At 32.5% G+C, this 22,115-nt stretch overlaps 4 protein-coding genes across 5 annotated transcripts; 2 read left to right on the top strand and 2 right to left on the bottom strand.

Moving 5' to 3' along the window:
• Positions 1-4,807: 4,807 nt before the first annotated feature.
• On the bottom strand, positions 4,808-6,080 carry LOC108915067 (dehydrodolichyl diphosphate synthase complex subunit DHDDS). The gene is made up of 2 exons (XM_018721019.1): positions 5,707-6,080; positions 4,808-5,659 (listed from the first exon to the last, which is right to left on the bottom strand). The coding sequence occupies exons 1-2, from the start codon at positions 5,971-5,973 to the stop codon at positions 5,045-5,047; spliced, it is 882 nt and encodes a 293-aa protein (XP_018576535.1). The 5' UTR covers positions 5,974-6,080; the 3' UTR covers positions 4,808-5,044.
• A 534-nt stretch (positions 6,081-6,614) lies between these two features.
• LOC108915065 (enkurin domain-containing protein 1) lies at positions 6,615-12,464 on the top strand. 2 transcript variants are annotated; one of them, XM_018721016.1, is made up of 4 exons: positions 6,615-6,898; positions 6,967-7,412; positions 8,045-8,287; positions 12,216-12,464. In XM_018721016.1, the coding sequence occupies exons 1-4, from the start codon at positions 6,843-6,845 to the stop codon at positions 12,374-12,376; spliced, it is 906 nt and encodes a 301-aa protein (XP_018576532.1). In that variant the 5' UTR covers positions 6,615-6,842; the 3' UTR covers positions 12,377-12,464. The 2 variants fall into 2 exon arrangements, with proteins under 2 accessions (XP_018576532.1, XP_018576531.1); XM_018721015.1 differs by having other exon boundaries at positions 6,954-7,412.
• Positions 12,410-16,504, bottom strand: LOC108915066 (nucleoside diphosphate kinase 6). Its single transcript, XM_018721018.1, has 4 exons — positions 16,450-16,504; positions 16,163-16,381; positions 15,955-16,115; positions 12,410-12,646 (listed from the first exon to the last, which is right to left on the bottom strand). Exons 2-4 carry the CDS (start codon positions 16,372-16,374, stop codon positions 12,501-12,503), a joined length of 519 nt encoding a protein of 172 aa, XP_018576534.1. The 5' UTR covers positions 16,375-16,381; positions 16,450-16,504; the 3' UTR covers positions 12,410-12,500.
• Positions 16,505-16,874: 370 nt separating this feature from the next.
• Positions 16,875-20,969, top strand: LOC108915064 (the record flags this gene model as incomplete). Its single annotated transcript, XM_018721014.1, has 3 exons — positions 16,875-17,069; positions 17,122-17,647; positions 20,785-20,969. Coding segments are annotated over exons 1-3 (749 nt in total), but the record flags the coding sequence as incomplete, so codon positions are not given.
• Between the last annotated feature and the right edge of the window lie 1,146 nt (positions 20,970-22,115).

Here is a 22,115-nt window from a genome sequence, read left to right as displayed (position 1 = left end):
GCAAATGATGATTTAAAAAAAAATGATTTCTTAATAAATAATTTAAATGACAAATAAATATAAAAATCGATTATAAACAATTAAAAAATTTATTTAAGAAAAATTTTTGTTTTTAAAAATCATTAATTTACCAAGACAATAAAATGGCAAAAAAATGTTTCAAAAATATTAAACTTGTCCATTTGTTTATAACAAATTTATAAACAAATAACGTTAAAATTTTTTTAGCTAAGTTAATAAACGCAATATATTAATAGAAAAACAAGTAAAATCAAACATTTGGTAAAAAAAAATTTTTATAACATTTCCCGGATTTTTCATTTTTTGTTAACTTTAAAAAATCATTATAAACAAATGAAAAAACTTTTATAAACTTTTACAACGGAATCTTGTTTATTATGTATATAAAAAGACCTCCCAGAAAGAAAAAAAATTTTAGATACATTATTTAAAGTTTTACAACAAGTTTTATGAAAGATTAGGACCACGAAAAATTAGTTCATTAACAATTGAATAACTTTAACATAAGTCAAGTTAAAAATTATTTTCCAACTGGGCTGTGTTCCTTCAAGTGTCTAGATGACACTATAATTTATTTAGATTTTTAAATTAATATTGAATACTATAAAAAAATTATTTTGTGTTGCACACTTTGCTTGGCGGCGACGCGACGACGCGGAAACCGCCGCCGCCGCGCGGAGCTATATTTTCAACGTCAAATTAAAATTATAAATAATGGAGCTACAATTCCTGACTTATTTTGCTGAAATTTTCTCCTCTTTCAGGATCTTTTTTGAAATTTCAGCTATCTTCAATATTTTTTTAGTTATAGTTAAAAAACGGAGACTCCCTTTTTTCTCTTCGTTTTTTGTTTATAACAATTGCTATTTTTAATTGCGGATAAATTAAAAAATACTTCTTTCTCTGAATTTAATTCCGAATCCAATGTACTAACAACCATATTTTTAGGATTACAATAACTATTTTTCGCAAAAAAAACTCACTTCTCGACTAGACTAGTGGTTTCCTTCTTATCGGTAAGTAGCTACTGATTTGTAGATTGAAACAGAAATCTACCTGAGCCAGACCAATTTTTAAGCTGTAAATTTATTTTGAAACTACCAAGGCTACAATATAAATAACGATTTTATGTGGGACACCCTGTACGTAAAATTTAATCTTTATTCTTAATAAAGAAAAATTAGTACATATTATTGGTTTTTTATGCGTTATATTTTCGTACTACTTAAGCTTTACAAAATCTTATTACTTAGGTACCTACCTACTTTTAAAATATTACCCATATTTATATATCAAAGATAATATCAGACCATTATGGGTCCCATATTCTGTAAATAGTGTTTTCCGCAAAGACAAATAATTTCAAACATTTAATAACTGAATAATCTAAAGCTTATCAAATAATAGGAATGTTATGTCATGCCACCTGAGTATTTTCAAAGACGCCGGCCGCAGTAAAACGAATAAACAGGTGCAAAAAACGATCAAACCATTAAGGTTTTAGGTACTGAAATCTACGAAAATACTATCTTTTTTATATATAATTCCACATGTAAATATTCTTATAACATTTACTTGCTTAGTCCTACATATAAAATTGTTTACTTTTTATAAGTACGTGAAAATAATTGTTAAAATGTGGGGTTAGGATAATAGCAAACGCATGTTTTGCAAACGCTTTTTTTTAGTTATTATTTTATTTGGGTAAATTTAAACGGTAACCATGAATAAACAAAACATCAAGGATTTTATTTTTGTGCTTACCCCTACTTTTGTTCTACACGTTTTACTTTTAAAGATTTCAGTACCTAAAAACGCCAGAAATTTCACTATTTCTCGGCCAATACAATTTACAATAAACCAACTCTGTGTTTTCGCTTTCATTTTCAAGGGTAGCGACACCTGTGACAGAGTACACAAACTAATTTTATTTAGAAATTCTTGTAGAAGATAGAAACCGCTAAAATTCTGGTTTAAATATATAATATAATATAATATAACATGGAGTCGTGTGTAAAATGTTGTCATCTTACTTGAGGACACAAATTATAGAATTGTTAATAAATATTAATCTGAAAATTAAATACAAATGATCCTAAGTGTCCGTTCTAGTGAGTGAAGTAGTTTGGTTATTGTGCCTGACCTAGTTCCGTCGTAAATCCAATATATTGGCAGACTAACAGTATGGTTAAAATTGAGGTACTTTGGCATTTATTTAAATTATTCTTCTGTTCTCATGAGCATTGAAATTTATTTCACTCACTAGCGGGAACCATTGCGAATACATTGATATATAATAATATTCAATCATGTTAGTTTCTTCGATGATTTGTGTCCTCATCTGAAGCTCTGTTACATGGTAAAAATATACATACTAAATCGCCCCCTTAACAACTAGTCAAATGATATTTTTTGGTAGTCTTTTTTATTTTAGTTTTATGTCTGAATTAAATAAATTAGCAACCCATGGTTTTATTTCTTTCAGAACTTTTTTCTACGTTGGCTAATTCCAACAAGAAAAATAAGTACCTTTTAATACATTTCATTTAGAAACTGTGTTCACTTTTCTCATTTTTTCATATACTTAACAGTTTACGAGCAAAAGATTCCTATACAATTGTAAGGAAAACAAATTTATTTTTTTGCTCGTAAACTATTATGTATGCGAAAAAATGTGAAATGTGAGTGAAAATAGTTTCTAATTGAAATGTAGTATTAAAATATATTTTTCTTGTTGAAATTAGCTAATGTAGAAAAAAGTTCTCAGAAGTTGTAAGTTTAAGGCCTGACTCAAATTTATTGGAAGCACCCCCCCCCCCTGAAATTACTTTCTGAAGACCTCCTTCAAAGATTTGCACATCATTATATCATTATGAAACACCCTGTGATTATTATTAATTTTTTACAAAAACTGATTTTTCCAAAAAAAGTTAGGAACATAAAGACTATCGTGTGTAAATGTTATCTTAATATTCCAAGAACTGTAAAAGTTATGGGTGATTTACCGAGAAGCTGAGGAGCAACTACGTACAAGCCAGAAAGATCAGAATTTATGCTTGAAAAATGAATGTCGGTTCAATCGGCCGCCATTTCGTAAAATTTTATTTTTTAAATCCTACATTGCGAACATAATTTTCTTAGGTTCCGCTGATATCAAGCTCTCTCGTCCAAAATTATTTATTTAAAAATGAAGACAAAATGCTTCCGTGACATCCTCTGCTTAATTTATATGTGAACCTTTTTATTTCTTAAGTTTTCTAATGATATCAGAATATAACTTGAGAATTTTGTAATTTAAGCATTTACATTGCTTCGTTAAACCTGAAATAGATCCAACTTTTTTTAATTTAATAAAAACTTAATATGAAGATAACTTCTGCAGTTCATAAATGACTACAAACCACATAACCGCCAAGCTTAGGCAATCAGCATTGCACAAGTAATACTGTCTAAAAATCCCTAAATCTAAGCGTAGTGAATATTAATGATTCGTTTACAATGAACAATGACAGAACATTGCATCTACGCTTGAGATAATGTATTAGCTGATTGATTGAATAAAATCTCTTAAAAATTATACCAGTCACCAACCGATGATTTGGGAATTTTGCCACCTGTTATTAATTGGCTTAAGATCTTTAACTGTACAAAATCAATTAATACAGGGTGATTCACAACTTATTCGAAAAAATTTGGGAATACAGATGCGGCATGAGAAATGGAATCTTAAAAAAATGTTTTGTAAATTCCTTATAGTTTCCGAGAAAAAAATTATTGAAGTTGTAGTACATTCAACTATTATATAGCTGGACAACTGTAGTCTTTAGCATCATTCGCAATATGCGTGGAGAGCCACGTGGCCTCAGCGACTCCGAATACTGAAATCCGTTTTTACAATGGTCGTTGCGTTAGTATTTACCTGTTGTCTGTGGTGTTTACAAGTTTTTTAGTGGTTATTGTCAAAACGGCTTGCGCGTATAACAACTCGGAGTTGATGGATATCGTTTTAATTTATGGTGAAGCAAGACAACATTTGTGTTAGTTCGTAGAAACTGAGTAAGACGGATCCAAATGTGTTTACACGCCGGTGGATAAAATTTTGAATAATGGCAAAAGCAGTTGAATTTGCCGATATAAAATAAATTCTATTTATTTCTTTCCTTGTAAAAGTTTTTGTCTGTTTTTATTACACATTGCCGCCATGCCAGTAGCATTGTACAAGGTCAGGTTTTACAGTGGATTAGTTTCCAGTGCCATGCAGAAGTTTATTTTTAAATCGTTTTCATTTTCTTTACAAAATTGTATTTGTAAGAGTCCCCTGCACATCCAAATTTATTTTTGGATAAGTTCTGAAACCCTGTATATCAGGTTATCGGTTACCTACGTTTAAGTTTTATTTTCTCTGTCCCACATAATTAGCTGATGAGGATTAATTTAATATCATTCATAAATTTACGAGTTAATCATTAAAAAATTTGCCTTTAAACTCAAAGAAATACTAATTTTATTTTTGATATATTTTAGGCAGTATCATCTAAATGTATAATTTTTTTCAGAAAAACTAGGTGGCTCTGCTTACCACCAACTAAAGTAACAGAACTAAAATTCTATCAATTAAAAGGTATCTCTCTCTCTCTCTCTTCATTTATAAGTTGTACAGATTAAATTTGTTCCTTGACATATAACAAAAGATACTCTTTTTTTTTTCAAAATTTTAATGCCCTGTATCTTAAAAATTAACCCCTCCCCCCACTCCAATGCACTCCTCAATTTCAGAATTCCCTTGTATAAAAAATTTATTTTTAAAATTTTATTAAATAATTTCTATAACGATATACTTTTTTAACAGTTCATTGTAAACATTAAGAAGTCTTATTTACTACTTAACTTGCCTACATATTTACATATACCCACATATAAACCCCGTTTTAAAAATGACACAATCTGTAAATACAGGAAACAGAATAATAATCATACATTTTATTTAATGTCTTTTTTTTTTAGTTGCACACAACACTAAGTTTTAACACGACTTGGCATACGTTTCTAACTGCTCAAATCGCCTCTGTTGCAAATTTTCCAAAAATGATGTAACTCTACTATTCCTTTCACAGCACACCTCCTTTTGCAAATCATATTTTTGTAAGTCACTGTAACATCTTTGATATTTAAAAACACAAGCCAGTAAATGCCAAACACAAAACTCTGGCCACAAAACTTTTGCGAAACAAATCTCGGTGTTTGAAGTCTGCCACAGAAGAAAATCACTAAGTCTAACTTCTCCAGATGTCCGAACTAATACTTCTGGGTCTGGGCTTTGATTGGTGTACAAACATTGTGATATTAAGTTTTCATCGATATCTTCTACATTTATTTCGTGATTATCTACACCTCCTACAATTTCTTTCATACTAGTAGCTATTTCGTCTCTTGAGGTATATGAAAACGCAACATTTAATATTGCTTTTTTATTATCTTTTGTTGATAACACTGCTTCTGCTATGAGTTTTCTGAAGTCGGGAGGTAGTAATGACAAGTTACCTATTACTCTTATACAAACACCATTCGTCATTAATTTGTCTTTCTCTTCCAATAGTTTCTGAAACTTTTCCTTAGCCAATTGCATTAATGCATTTACCTGTAAGTAAGTGATAAGTATTTGGTACAATCAAAGTATATTTTTACCTCATCCTCACTACGTTTAAAGTTTTCTATACTGAAAGCATAAACAGTTACTTCCTTTACCCCCAACTCTTTGCACCACTGTAGACATTCTGCCAGTTTTTCAAAACCTTTGGAGTGTCCTTCGGTTTTTTCTACTTTTGTTTTTTTCGCATATCGTCGATTTCCATCCATTATAAAAGCTATGTGTTTAGGGACGGGTCCACATTTCAACACGTTTATACAAAATTTTTGGAAAACCGTTAATGAATTATCTATAATCCACGACATATTTATAGTAATAATAAACTTAATTAGAAGTTCAGAAAAGAAAAATATCCATCAAACAGGTAGTTGAATTTTATCTTTACATAACCTTATCTATCTTCATCTTTCATGTTTTGATTTTCATCATGGACCACGGGCCAATACGAACAAACCAAAGACAACGAAGTGGCTAAGTATGAACAGCTTTCTTTTTAGATATAAATGTCATGATTACAAGTAAAGCCTTAGAGCAAATACTCTTAAGAGTAAAGCAATATACGGAACAAGAATATAAATGAAGTGTTGTATTGTGGCTGTCGCAAATACGCATATTTTATTCTTTGATTTTGTATGTTTCACCCCTTGTTCAATTTTTAATTTAGATTTCAGCGGTGATTCTTAAATCTTATATTCCCGCTTATAAATATTACTTAAAAAATAAAATAATGTTTAGCTTTAATTAAAATAATCAAAAGATATTTTTGTTGATAATCTATCTGATATAAAAATCTAAAAAGGAGTTACCTATAAAATCTGATCCAGTGATGATAATGTGAACTGATCTACTTATACACATGTTTTCTTTTTCTATGGCACAGAGAGTCGATAAACAGAATGACCAACTTAACCTAATGTACAATTATAATAATAATTAATCGTTGGCCGTTTGACTTGATATTTACATTTACATTTGACCTTTTGAAGTAATCAATAGCATAAAACATTTCTGGAACAATTAGAAATATATTCTGCAAAAAACCCGCGCATTATTTGTGTTGAATGTTGGTAATAATGTAAACAATTTTAAATCAAATTTGTTGTCATGCATTTACTCAATAAATTATGTAGTATAGGTAGTATTTATATTAATTGTTATTCGTAAAAATTTCTCGATGAAAAATAATGAATATGCATACCACGACTTTGCAAGGAGTTTTCCCCGATCCGAGTAAGTTAGTTACCAATTTATTTAACTGTTTTTGTAACATTTCAATTGATTTTAGAACCTATTTACAGAAGAAATTTCATTAGAGAAAATGTCAAATCTATCAAACAAATGCAAGGGCTGTTACAGGAGGCAGGAGTTATCCAACCTAGACAGTCTAAAGAAGACAAATTTAAAAGTGTTCCCTCTATACGACGGTCCAGGGACAATTCCCCAGTTGTTCCACGTACATCATCTAATGACAGGCTCAAAGTGGAAAAAACTGTCAAAAGATCCTCGCTAAGACCCAGGCTGGAAAGGGGCAAAGAGAAAACGGAAATTATGGGGCAACGCAATAGCAAATTTACACACCGAGCTATGCAGACGGAACGGGCAGAGGATTTGGCTAAACTTTACGAAAGCGGTACTATTAAATATCCCAGTCCTGGGGTTGCCAGATCGAAGGCAAGCCCTAGGGCCAGCCCCTACAAGACGAAAGGGCAAGGAGATGCGATAGAGGAGGGTATGCAAAATTTAGGTAGGTGATTTTTAAACGAGTAAATAGGTATAGGTTTCTGAAAAAAAAATTTTGCCACATTTTCTTAAAATACTTAAACATGACCTGAAACATAATTGTTATAATTTTTTGTACCTACATTATACTTTTGCATTTATTAAAAAAAAAAATTTTAGCGATTTCAACAATTCCACGCTTTTAAAAAAAATATGATTTTTAACTTTAATTGTTTACAAGAATGTCATTTTCTCTTAAATTAAAAAGTGCCAATATCTCTAGGTTGCCTTTATTTGGTTTCGGATAAACAAATTAGGAAATTAGATTTTCAATTAAGTCATACAAAAATTTTCCTCATTTGAAGAAAACCAAGATGCAATTTTATGGCCTCCACTGATTGATATTCAAAATAATCACACTTTATTAAATATTTAGTGACAGACAAAAACTGTGAAAAATGATAGGGTCTGAAAATCCGAAATAGTAGAGTTTCCGTTGTTGTCTACAAAATTTTTTAAAATTTTCCGGGAGATCTGGAAATATCAAGGAATTTTTGGTGAAAATTTGGTGTACCACACTATCTGTACTTTATTTACTGAACACTAGGAAAAAAAAATCCTTTAAAGTGTGAAATACATCCTTACAATTTGTTGCAGATATAGAGGGAAAAGACTTTGTGAAAGAGAATATGTCAAATATTAAACCTAAAACAGTAAAGCAAATTGTGAGTAAAGTACCTGCACAAGCCCCTCCTAGTTATCAGAGGGGTGTCGTTCCAAAATACTTAAGGGATAGAAAAGAAGAGGATGTGAAGCAAGGAGACGAGGAACCTTGTCCTGCTGGGCATGTTTTGTTGCCCGAAGAAGAAAGAAAAGAAACATTAAGGGTGTTACGTCAAAGTAAGTAGAACTCTGATTTGTTTTTCCAATTTATAAGCAAAACTAAAGAAATTATTCTTAAACCTTTACATTATGACGGTGGACAATAAATTCCTAATTATTAATTTGGGTTAAACGTCTCAACTATTCTATTTATACACTTGCAATAGCAAACTTCAAATATTTAAACCTCTAGAATAACTGGACTTTGTAGTGCTGCTGGATTTCTAGATATAAGTAAAGTGTTTGACACAGTCTGGCATGCAGGTCTCAAATTTATCTTCAAATTAATCAAAAATTTTGTTCGGAATTCTCTTCACAATAAGGGGTACCACAAGATTCTCTTTCTCAATCTCTAGATATCGTTGCTGAAGAAATAATACCACCTAAGTGATATTTTTATCAAAATTTAGGTTTCCCAAAAAACACCTAAATTGCGCGCATCTCCATCGTCTAATACCGTATTTTTGAAGGGTTTACAATTGAAGTAATCAGGTTTTCATTAATCACAGTTACGAAGTAGTTTTTTTGGTCTCCCGGAAAGTTGGCATTTTTTTACTTAGGTGGTATTGTTGACGATATTTATTGTCACATCAGATCCGAATTAAATGAATACATTCGAAAATAATCTAAATTTTCTTCAATATGCTGATGCTGCTGCTTTAATATGCTACAATTCCAGCTTAAATCAAACTAGAAAATCTGTAGTGGCTCATCAGTTTGATACAAATCTGGTGTAATAAATAATAAAAATAATATCAATCCAACTAAATACCATTCTTCATTCTTAATCACCAGTGTGAAGTCACTGTCCAGCTCCAGAACCATATGCTCAGAAGCAAGACTTCAATCAGATACCTCCGAGTTGCTTGGACCAAAAGCTCAACTTTGACGAGCATACAAATTCAATTAAGATGAAAGGGGAACATTTTCATAGTCCGATTTATAAAAATAATAAAATTTTCAAGAAAAGAGCTACACGTATATACTCGTACAAAACTATTTGTAGATTTAATCTTAGAATACAGCAGTTCAGCAGTGGAGGCTCGTGACATTGAGAATAGGTGAAGCATATTCATTGACTGACTAAGAAGAAAAAATATATATCAAGGTCAAACGGCTTTAAATGAATCTGGAAATTTTTTGTTGCATTTGCAATATTACTGAAAAACTGACGTTCGCGAGAAGGATTTTCATTTAGAATTTATAAAGAAATATTAGTTCGGCATGTGGATTTCTGCAAACATTAACTCACACTGTATATGTATGTTCCAAAGAAACTTCGTGGTTACGACAGACTCGCGTGACGTTCCCAAAATTTTTAAATCCCTCCTTATTCCACACGCCCGACTTTACACTCATATTAAACACGGCATATATAAAAGTTTTTTTAAATAAACACTTCCACATAACTACTTATATTCCGAATACCATTCATTCCGAAACTTCGGAACGTACATATTGTCTTTTGACTTCCCCTTTTTCAAAAGAATAAGGTGCAGGTCTCTCGTAATTTAAAAAATCCTCTTTGTCCTCAATTTTCCTTCTGGAAAATGGCATTTCCAATAAAATACATACTGGATCATACATAGGAAACATTTCTACAATTATTATACAAAATAAATATTAACAAAGAACCGTTATCATCGCGTATCGCATAGACTGTTTAAATGCAGGCGATGCCGCTATGGGCCATGACAATGCTGCTTCAATTTTCGCGTCACTCGTTTCCCCACGCTGTAGTTTACTCTCATGTTGGCCGCCTTGTTGCCGTGACAACCGCCGTAAACAACGCTATGAAGAGAAGAGGAATACGGACTGATCCGCGTCACTTGTTTAAACTTTACGTTGTATGGTGCTAGATTGATGTTGGCGCCCAACGAAGGCAATGTTTTTTTAGAAGGCGTTCACCGCGCAACTATTCTGTTTATTTCTGCGTATTAAACAATCAAACAAACACAATACATTTTCAATATAGAATTATACCTAAATTATAAAATTTATATAAAATTAAAAATAATTTTAAATTGCACAACCAAACGGAAATTTTAGGTGAAGCGGTGACCACTTGCTTCACCTGGTGACCTGCCTTTATCTAAATACAAGAGAGAACATGATTAAAAATCTAAGAGTACCAGGAACTTTCATAATAAGAGAAAATACATCATCCCAGAATCCTCTCCATAATTCTCCTATTGAACTGCTGTATGATTGTGCTAATAAAGGAGTTATCAATTTAAGATTACAGACATTATTCTTAAATTTCTATCATATGGGAATTCTATAACCAGTTTGTAAAATGAGAAATGTAATTGAATTGAATTACCTACAGAAGGTACCTCACATCCACCATTTGGAAAGTCGTTAAAGAACTAATCGACCAATATGAACAAAATTAACATTTGTGGAGAGTTTTTCTGTTTTTATGATCAGTGTCCCTGTAATAAATGAAAAAAATGAAATAGTGGAATTCATGTCCCGTTTTGGGGAAAAAGTTCCCATGAACATATGTTCTAAATGGTTAAGTTTTCAATATACAAATTAACGAAATTTGGGCACAGAAATATAAAATTTTCTGAAGAGTGTGAGAGGCAACTTTCTACTGATTTTTTCAGATTTGACAACAAAAGTATTTAAAAATTGTATTTACAAGAAATCCATTTTTTTTCCATTAAAATAATGGTTTTAGAATTTGTGTTCAATGATGTGTTTAATATATAAATGTAACTTTTAGTTTTTTCTTTCAAATACAGGGTGTTCCTAAATAAGTGTCGCAATGGAAAACTGTAAATTCCTCTTGAAAAAAGGAACATAATTTTCCTCTTCCATTTTTCTCTCCGGGCTTTCGTTTTCGAGGTACAGGGTGATTCACTATATTTTGATCCCCCTCTTTAACTTTTTTTGCTTTAAGAGATAAAAAAAATGTGAAATACAAAAGTGTTTTATGAATTTTTTGAAAATGGTAGTTGAAAAACAAATGAAGTCCAAACAAAATGGCTGTTGATGCTTTGTTAATTTAAATGGAACACCCTGTATATTTCTACATATTTGGATAGAACGTTCCCTATCCAGCATAATCATATAGGGTTTGTTGGGTCCATCTCTAACAATAAGCGAGATACCTTAAAACACGAAAAGAAGCTTTTTTTTTATTAAGAAAATAAAATATCTTGTAATTGTTAGACATCCTTCAGGGAGGTAGGGCTCTTCGAAGATAGCCCTTTGACATTGTTTTTATTTTAGTTGTTCATACCGCTGTTTATCTAGAAGAATCAAACTTATACGGACAGCCTTTTGATGTAAAACTGATCTTTTTATTGTAGCCATAGGCGTCACATTTTTTGGGACGGCCAACTGATATTTTTAATTACATTTTGTTTATCTTCGAATCTTTGGTGTTTTTAATATCAAAATCTAAAACTTCGAAGTATTCTAAATTAAAGAGGTACCCTTATTTTGGGTGGCTAGGGTGTACCGTAAGCGAGAAAAATCTATTTGAATGTATTTTTTTTTGTACGATAATTACAAACTTACAAATTCTTTGCTAATATTTAGTAGTTGGCTTTGGAAAACAATAATATAGTAACCGATAACTGTGCCGTGAATGTCAGATTATGAAATTTAATTTAGAATACTCTGGATTTTGATATAAAAATTCCAAAAAGTCGAAGATACAAAAAATATAATTAAAAATATCAGCCGACCCCCCAAATGTGACGCCTATGGCTACAATTAAACATAATTTTTCCATCAAAAAGGTGTCCATATCAGAGTTCACACATAAGTTTGATCAAGTTTGGTCCAGCAATCTGAACAATTAGAAAATTACTTGAAATAATTTTTTTAAGTATCACATAACAGTCATAACATAACTTTTATATAGGAAAATTGAGTGAAGGTTATAAAATAGGTATATTATTATTATTTAATATAACTTACTTATTTGCAGGTTATGCAGATCGGATTCAAGAACTGAACTCTCTGCCAGTGCGAAGCGACACGCTAAGGGTAAAAAGACGAAAAATGGAGATAGAAGAGGAACTAAAAAGGATAGACGGAGGAATAAAAGTGTTCCAGAGACCTAAAGTATACGTTAAAATTAACGCGTAACGTTGCCTTAAAAAATTTTAGTGATGTGGCATTTTGTAAATACTTTAATTGACTTATTAATTTGTACAAATTTTAGCGTTAATATAAAAGAACATGGTGTTATGTCTTATTTTTTAATTTATACTCAAGTGTTTGGTTGATGAAGAAATCGTTCCTCGTAAAAAGCCACTTTGTCGTTTCTGAAAAGCGGTTCTTCTTCACGGTACCATTTATCGACATCGAATTCGGGGAAAAATATTCGAATCTCTCGCCTGGCAGATTCTTCGGAATCTGAAACATTTTACGGATTTTATTGCAAATTACACTTTTTCGCAAGAGAAATAGCCAAAAAGTGTTTTTTAGGTCACTTTTTGATTCAGAAATTTACAATGCTAGATGACGTCCTATAGCTTCGTTTCATATTAAATAATTTAAATTTATTCATTTTAAAAAAAATGTCGTACCAATTAAATGATGCCCTTATTTTACCAAAGGATTTGTACAAGGTTTTCTCATTTAAAAATATGTTTATTAAATACAGGGATTTTTCGGTTTATGCCATGACCTACACTATTGGACAAAAGTAAAGCAACAAACTGCTAATTTTGCATTTTTCATTTTTTTTATCAATTCATTATTTAATTAACAAAAAAATCTGACAAATCTGTTAACAATAACTAAATAATCCCAACTTAAGACTTAATTACTAATAGTTGATTGCATAACCATTATTTGCAATAACTTTTGCACACCTTCTGGGAATGGACAAGATCAACTTTAGGATAACGTTTTCTGGTATACTTTGCCAAATTTCAATTATTTTATTCTTCTTTGTTTCTGAATGTTTCTGTCCTTATCCTCATTTCTACTTCTTCTCACAAGTTCTCGATGGGATTTAAGTCAGGTGATTGTGATGGCAATCCAAAACTCATACATTATTGCCACGAAACCAATCTCACAAGCTGCGAGGTATGTTTAGGATCATTGTCCTGCTGAAATATGAATCTCAGAGGCATTTCCCACTCTGCATATGGCATCATAACGTTCTGAAGGATACCTCTATACACAAAACGATTCATAATTCCATCAATGGAATGGATAAGACCTATTCCGTTTAAGGAAAAACATCCCCATAAAAATACAGTTCCACCGCCATGCTTAACAGTTGGTGTTACATAAGCAGGATTGAATCTCTGATTTATGGGTCTTCTTACGTGACGCATACCATCAGAATTGAACATATTGTAACGTGTTTCATCGCTAAATAATACTTTTTTCCAGTCATTTTCACTCCAAGTCAAATGAGCTCTGGCAAAATTAAAGGTTTCTTGGCCGGCCTTCTACTAAAAAGCTTCCCTTCGACTAACCTTCAACGAACTGTGCGCTCACGGGGACCGCCTAGCCGGGTGTCTTGGCCGGTGGATTTCGATCTGCCGATGTAAGCATCACGGACGCTGGCTGGAATTTGAATGGGTGACCTAAGGCAGGCTCGGGGACGTGGCTGTGGCGCCTACCAGAGACCTGGGTCGCCCAACATTTGCCGCTTGCGTGTGGTCTCCGATAAATGGTAATGAGAATAGAGCAAAGAAAATCTCTGTAACTCAAGACCATGCTATCATACATAAACTGTATGAGACTTTGCCACCAAGCCACCCTTGTAGTAAATAGGATGGTTTGAAGAAAAGTACTCGGGTAATGAAGGAGGGTGTATAAGGGACCTAATAAGGCCTAAGTGCCGTGGTGGAAAAACAATTCCACCACCCTCCGACATACATACATACTGTGCGCTAACAGATGTTTAAATATCCAATATTCGCCATAATTCTGAGACTTGACAAATGTCGTTTAATCAATGTTTTTCTAGGTTTGCCCGACTTCGGCATATTATTTAAATGTCCTCTCTTGAAATTTAGATAATATCCTCGAAACTATGTATCTGCTCACTTCAAACCGACCTGCAATGTCTGCCTGACTCTCCCCGTTATTAAACACCTTTAATACTCTTTGCTTTAAGTCAGTATTGATAGCAATACCTTTAGGCATTTTGAGGAAACTTGTTAATATCGTACGATTAACGATTATTCACTTAAACATTAAAAAAGAAGAAATATCGAAAATAAATAAAATGAATAACTGTTGCTTTATTTTTGTCAGCTTGAAATTATCACACTTAAGACAAAAACCATATAGCAACAAAATTGAACCGTCAAACCTAAAACCAAATAATTGAATGGCAGCAGCCTACTACGTAGCGCTTGAAATTACGTTATTTTCTTCATTTTTTGTTATCAACTTTAGACAAAGTCAAAATTGCATTTTTTACATAAATGTTGCTTTACTTTTGTCCAATAGTGTATGTACCTGGTTACTGCCAATTACAGACTCATTGCACTTAACCTTGTTCTCAGACTAGGCTCTGTAGGGGCAGACACACCCCTATAGTCCAGGACTACTACATATTGGCATGGCTGTTGCTTGATGTAGATTAGATATTGGTAAAAATATATAGGTACCACAATGAAAATATAAAAAGTTGTCCTATTTGCAGGAAAAATCAAAAAGTGCAAAAATATGCAGAAATGACGTATTTTTTCTCAGATTTTCCAATAGAACTTTGTAAATATGCAGTTTAGAGAAAAAAAACATTACCAATGAAATTGTTATGAAATTTTCTACAAGATTTGTTTTGATACTCACGCGTGTCATACAGTCTAAGATCCGACTGCGAGATTACTACGTTCATCTGTTTTTTAGTCGAAATACAATTTTTATAGATAATTATGAATAGAGGAATATGTTTCTGCTGGGTTCCCTAACAAAATATGGCCACAAGTATTTTTAATTAAAATTCAATTAATTTTTTCCAAACGTCATAAACACGTCAAAATAAATTTTGTCTGATGCTTTTTCCTGACCGATCGGATCATGGCGAGTCGTTATCTTGCCATTATGTGCCGGTTCTGATCTTTTAGAGACAATATTTTAGCGATAAATCTAAATTTGAACATTTTAAATTTTCTGTTTACATCTGCCGAGACCCAATGTTTCAAATAGCTCGTAAAGGCTCAACCCACAGGTAGGCCACCGTAGCTCAATTTGAAAGCTCGACATCCTGTATACATGTATAATGCCGTTCTGTTTATTGCATTTTTCATCCAAAAGAGAGGGAGAATAAATGAATACATTTTGTTGCATTCTGGAACAGCAACTGTGTTTTCATAGCAATAAGTAACAAACAAGCCTTATTAATGTCAGAAGTACCTATTATGTATCGATATAAATTTAATAATCTAACCTGTTATGAACATTTTCACTAAGATAGGATAATTACTGATAAACAGTATTCACAGTTCAGGGTAACATAAAATATTACACATATTCATGTTTATTACAACCAAGATTGCTAACATTACATAATTTTTCTTTATTTATATTGGAAAGTAATTTTTGGGTCACTTAATTCAACATTATTGATCCCTTGATCATGCATTTTTTTTAATGTTTCGAGTTGAACCCAGTGGTCAAAAATCAGTATATATGTCATTTTAGTGTCAACTCAGACATCACTGAATAATTTCAGTGAAAAGCATTTTACTTACCAGATCCGTGAGTAGCATTTCTCGTATCGGAAAGACCAAATTTTCCTCTAATACTGTCCGGTGCTTCAAAATGTGCTCTGTAAGCTTTCGTTGGGCCCATTAAAGTTCTCCAGTCTTTTATAGCGTTTTCTTTAGCTAAAATTAAGAGATCTGAAGGCCCACTACAATAAAATAATTATTGTGAAATCTAATTAAATAATACATTTACCTTGTCATGAATGTAACCAATCTATTATAAAAGAATTTGTGTTTGTGTTCCACATAAAATTCTTCGGCCTCCTGCATCGTAATGGTTTTTCTTTTTGATTTTACAATTTTAAATTTTGAGGTTAAGATTATGTATTTTATTTGTTCGAGTGCGATGGGATTTTTAGTAATGTGTGGCTTCAAAATCGCAAATGTAAGTTGCAGAATATTCATTTTTGTACTGTCTCAAATGGAATACGAATTAATTAACCTCTTATGTTACATTTTAAAATTTGGATTTACATTTACCTGGAAATTTGAATACTTTAAATTTAAACTTTGTTGAACCAATTGAACTAAATAAGCTTGATTGATATTGAATAAATATAGATGCCGATGTAATAAAGCACTATAGCTATCCTTTTTTGTTGCAGCAGTTGATTGGTGCACTGTAAAAGCACGTCACAATCGTCCAATAACAGAGAGGAAGTTGGTACTCTAATTATTTCTATCACACTTTATTGTCCAGTTGGTAAAACTTGTAACTTAGTTTCGATACTGCATTACTGCCGATTAACGCGACTGATCAAATTAAAAATTGTATAGTCCGAACTGTGGATATGATATAAAAAGACTTGGGGCCTATTTTTTGAAAGTACGTTTCAACTTTTCACGTTTCATTTTACAAATGTAGAAAAGCGAATACTTACAAAAAACAGGCCCCTGGAATGATTTGAACTTTTATCGGCATTAGTGTCTTTCATATTTTTTCGCATAACTGACACGTACATACACAGTTTCTATCAAAAATAGATAAGTACCTTTGTAATTTTTTGCAAATGTCATAAGATTTTTCTGTAATTTGACTTGTGGGTGTTGATATCAGTGAATATGAGTCTGCTTAAAATTAGGGCCAGCCCCCTCAACATGTAAGAGGTAAAAATCGTTGGTTGTTCTTTTTCAAAAGCGTCTACGTTTCAGGAGGAAGATATATGACGAGGAGGACGAAGACAACTTTATATTTTCCATTCGTGAAGAAATTGTAGGGAATACCTTAAACCAAGTAAGCAAGATTATCCAGGAAAATGATGTAATGAACCTGGTGGTAGACTGCGCTGTAGACGCTCTGAGAAAAGTGATCGGTCTACATTTTTACGTACATACTAACGTCGTCGATATCGGTCATCCGAACTGGAGTCCTGATGAGCCAATTCCTCCGTCCCCGCCTGATTGCTTGACTACGAGGATGGTCCCTATAAGACCCCAGCCGACAGGAGTGGTAACCGATCAAAAAGACCAAAAGCCGGAGCCCTGCCAGTGCGAGCTTGGTGTTGACTGTCTTTGTTTGAAGAGTCCCGGAGAAAGAATTGAGCAAGCATTGATGGAACTTTCTAAGGAAAAGCCAAAGAAGACAAAGAAATCGGTCGGATCGACGACTGTGTCTTCATCCAAAAGCAGTATGACCCATTCATCTTTGTGTAATACGGAAGAATCTGAGCTGGAAATGGTAATAAATATTTATTATACAGGGTGATTCACAACTTATCCAAAAAAAATTGGGAATAGATGTGGCATGAGAAATGGAGTCGATATCTTTAAAAGAAATTTTGTAAAATCCTTATAGTTTCTGAGAAAATAATTATTGAAGTTGTATTACATTCAACCATTACCTAGCTGGATAACTGTAGTCTCCAGCGTCGTTCGCAATACGCGTGGAGAGCCAGCCACGTGGTCTCAGCGACTCCGAATACTGAAATCCGATTTTACAATCGTCGTTGCGTTAGTGTTTACCGGGGATGGGCGGGTAGACAATGTCGATGTAGACAATGATCTAGATCAGCGGTCGGTAACTGGCGGACCGCGGTCCAGATCCGGAAGGTAAAAACTGGACCGCCAAAAATGTTTTGAAAGTATAATCACTCAAATTATTTAAAAAATATATTTTTCTATAGATAACAATACGTTTGAATGCTACCCTTATCATTTTTCATGGTTAGTAGGTTAGTAAAAAAACTGACTCAAGACCGCAAATGTAATTTCTCCCATTGATTTTTGAATGCAAATTGCTTATCTGTTGTATTTCATATTATTTTGTGAGTGCAAATTAAAACAAAAAATTAGTCAAGAATATGAGGTTTTTTCTGGACCTCGTTAAAAATTTTCAAAAGTATCTGGACTCCACCTAAAATTACTTGCCGACCCTTGATCTAGATGAAGACTTAATTTGGAAGAGTCGACAATGTAGACAATGTCGACAATGTCAACAATTAAGAAACTCTCAAAACTAGAAAAAAAGGTATGGTAGGTATGTACCTCAAAAAAAGAATTTCGTAAGGCTGTAACTTGTGATTCTTGCAAAAAAAGAAAAATTGAAAATTTGGAATTTGGAAAAGTACCTACCTATCACAACCATTTATAAAAAAAATGTATGAACCGAGTACAAAAGATCAAACAATATCTGCCGAGAATTCACGAGAAAAAAAGTCTCGCTTGATGCTCCTCGATAGTTTTAGGTCAGGTCAGATTGACCAACCTTTTTTTTTCTATAAAATCTCTAAATAAAGATATGTCGCATATATTCTTTAATGAAAATTTTATCATTTTTAAAGTCAGCAACAATTTGGAATATCTGATTAAGTTTTAAGAACACTTTGTGTAGATATTNAGCAAACCCTCAACCAACTTTCTGACTTCAACCCTAAATTAACTTGATATTTTTTTGGTCAATTTCTATGTCTATGTTCTATGTTTACGTCCGCTCATTTTATGTTTATGTAAAAACAGCCAAACAGAAAAAGTTGAGTGATGAATTGAGTACAGCACAAAATAGATCATACGTAAATGTAACGCAAATATAATATAGGTTAGATTAAACTGAAATTAGAGCGCAAACTCCGCTTTGTCTACATTGTCTACATAGTCTACGTTGTTTACATAGTCTACGCGAAGTCTACACGTAGACGTCGACAATTAAAGTCGACGCGTAAACGCCCATCCCTGGTGTTTACCTGTTATCTGTGGTGTTTACAATAGTTTTTTAGTAGTTAGTGTCAAAAACGTCTTGTGTGGATAAGTTCTGAAGCACCCTGTATACAAACAAACAAACATGCAAAATATCTCCCGATTTTGCGGCGTTTTTATAGAAGGAGGAGCCTATGTACATAGATCGATTCAAAATGTAGTACAAAGAATTTACGGGCGTATTTTTGAATAAGACTTTTTTTTCCTACAAACGTGGGTCCACAAATGCATAGTTTTCGATATACAGGGTGTTAAAGTTTTTATTTTTTAGGAATAATTTCTAAACAGATTTGAATGTTGGCATATAATTTATGGTATGGGAGTTTTTTAGGATGCTAAATTTAAATATGTCATTGCTTTTGACGCTGCTTGTAGAGGGCGCCATCTATAAGGGTACGCTCGAATTAAATTGGCTTAACTTTTTGCTACCCTGTACATTGACATTTCGTATCAGTGCATTTATTCCCCTATTAATTTTAAGCAAAAAAAGATACTCGGTTGAAATCTCTCAGACCAACCGTTTCCGAGATATTGGCTGATGAAGAGTTAAAATGCACATCCTATTTTAAAATTTTATTTTAACTATTTGCGGTGAAAAATTTTAAAATTTATTTTCACCATCTAATCAGTAATGGAATGATCTTAAATTTTAGTTCTTTACATTTTTTTGATACAACTAATCGTTTTCGAGAAAACCAGTGCTGACTAAAGGATAGTATTGTCATTATCAAAATACATCGATAAAGAACATAGCATCTCCATAAGATACCCATTATCCATCTGTGACATTTGTATCTCCATAAGATATCGGATATCCATTATCCATATGGGCTTTAAACGGATTAACTTTGGATGTACAAAATACCAGAACAACAACAGTAAGATCAGTGACGGCGTTTGGCTTCCATACTTATATTTTAAGGACTGCTGAAATATAGGGAAAATATGCACAACATTATTTTTTATAGTTAAAGTCCTTTCTGCTGCTTTTGTCCTAAATAAACTTTTTAATTACTTTTTGCTTAAAGTTTGGTATTTCCCCTACCATTGACTTTTCAATAGATAGTATTGCAAGTGCTGTTACTTTGTCTTTACAGTTTAATTTAATCTTTTTCAATCTTTTAACAAACACACAAGAAACAGTACGTAGGAAAAAAATTACAATATACGTAAACACATTACGTTTAATGAGAAAAAAAAAGCGGTGAATAGCTATTATTCGGTTACGGGCGACTAAACAGAATCCAAGTAAATAGTAAATATGCGCCACTCCCACTCCGTCTTTCACTGTTGCGCGCGAAGTAACCACGACCACAGTTGTAAACATTTTACAGATTTAGGGACGAGATACAAGGAGCCCATACGTATTCAGTATTTTTCAAATGAATTTTGTCAGTCGAGTTAAATTGACTGCACTTTACAAATTTAACATTTCCATTTTAATGTGTGTGTAATTATTTGGATAACATTGTAAACTAAATTTTAAATGAATTTTTTTTACTGTGAAAATTTCAAGGGGGCGGCGTTCCAGAGGCCCCCCGCAACTATCGCCAATAACTAGGATGTCTTTAGAAGAATGTGTACTATTTGAGTGACATCTTAAACTCTATATATTGTTTTCAGGAAGAATTGCTGGTAAAGGACGAACCAATGGAGGCGGAGGTGATAACTACCGTCATTGCCAAAAAGAAACCTGAATTGGATGTTCAAGTTCAAGCGGATGTTAAGTTGCCCAAAATAGAGACCCCTTCGTTGAAAGAGGGCAAAGAAGAATCGAAAGGTTTTGACATAGAACTGCCACCTATAAGGTTAGTTTAGAATTTATTTTTATGCCTACTTAGGGCCGATTTCATAATGGAGTTAATAGTGCTTTAAGATTTAAACATTTTTTAATATTTAATTTTAAGAGTTAATTTAGCTTGTATTTCGCTTTATTATGAAAATGGCCCTTCGAATGCGGCAAAATGAAGTATTCATCTCACTATAATGTGGATATTTAAAAATATTCTGTTGAAATAAATAAAAATTAAAATAAGATAAACCGGAATACATATTAAGACTAGTCCTGTAATTTACAAGAGTTAATTACCATATGCCGCGCGGTACTGTAATGAATAAATGAAATAAAAAAAGGTTATTTCTTCTATTGAAGAAAATGAACGAAAACAAAAAATCTTGTCAAACATGTCAATATCTATGTCCTATCCATAACATTCTCGATTTTAATATATGGCACAGATTCTCAAAAGAACGTCTTACAACAATTAGTAAAAGAGATCGTGCTGCCGTTGATTCGTCAATTTGAACCGTTTCTTTAACCCCACTGATTATTTTCGCTATTATAATCTTGTTTTTTACCAAATGGATCACATAGGTATCTCTCTATTGCAGCGGGTATTGAAGGGTATAGATGCAAATCTCACATTATCCACTTTTTAAAATTTTTCAGGAAGAAGGAATAACTGATTTCTCACTTTTTAAGTGACTTAAGGCTCCGATTTTTTTTTTGTATTGCATTAGAACTTTAACTTTGCTTCTTAATTGGTGAATTGACAGCACAACAATATTTGACTCCAAGAAAGTGAATTAAAGTTTGGATAATGTGAGTTTTGATACAACTTTTTGGATAATGGTAGTTTTGCTCCAAATTATTCTACATAATATTTTGTTTTAATCAAACTGACTTCAATATCTTAGCTTTGTTTCTCTTCATAGATATTTAAATATGAAACTTCAGAACTAAACTTATCTTACTTTTAATCAGAAATTCATAGAAAAACACGGAACGGAACCATCTAGGAAAGCAAAACAATAAGAGAAGCAAAACTCACATTCTCCTTAGGCAGTTGGCCATATTGGTTTATCGCTTTAAGCTTTTTCATTGCTGGGTATAGACAATGTGAGTTTTGGCACCTTCAGACCGTAGGAGAATGTGGCTTTTGAAACAATTCACA

This window comes from Anoplophora glabripennis, unplaced genomic scaffold (assembly GCF_000390285.2).
Source record: "Anoplophora glabripennis isolate ALB-LARVAE unplaced genomic scaffold, Agla_2.0 scaffold1099, whole genome shotgun sequence".
In the NCBI taxonomy this organism is placed as follows: Eukaryota; Metazoa; Arthropoda; class Insecta; order Coleoptera; family Cerambycidae; genus Anoplophora; species Anoplophora glabripennis.
Note: the sequence above shows the minus strand (reverse complement) of the source record. Positions and strands in the feature narration are given on the sequence as shown.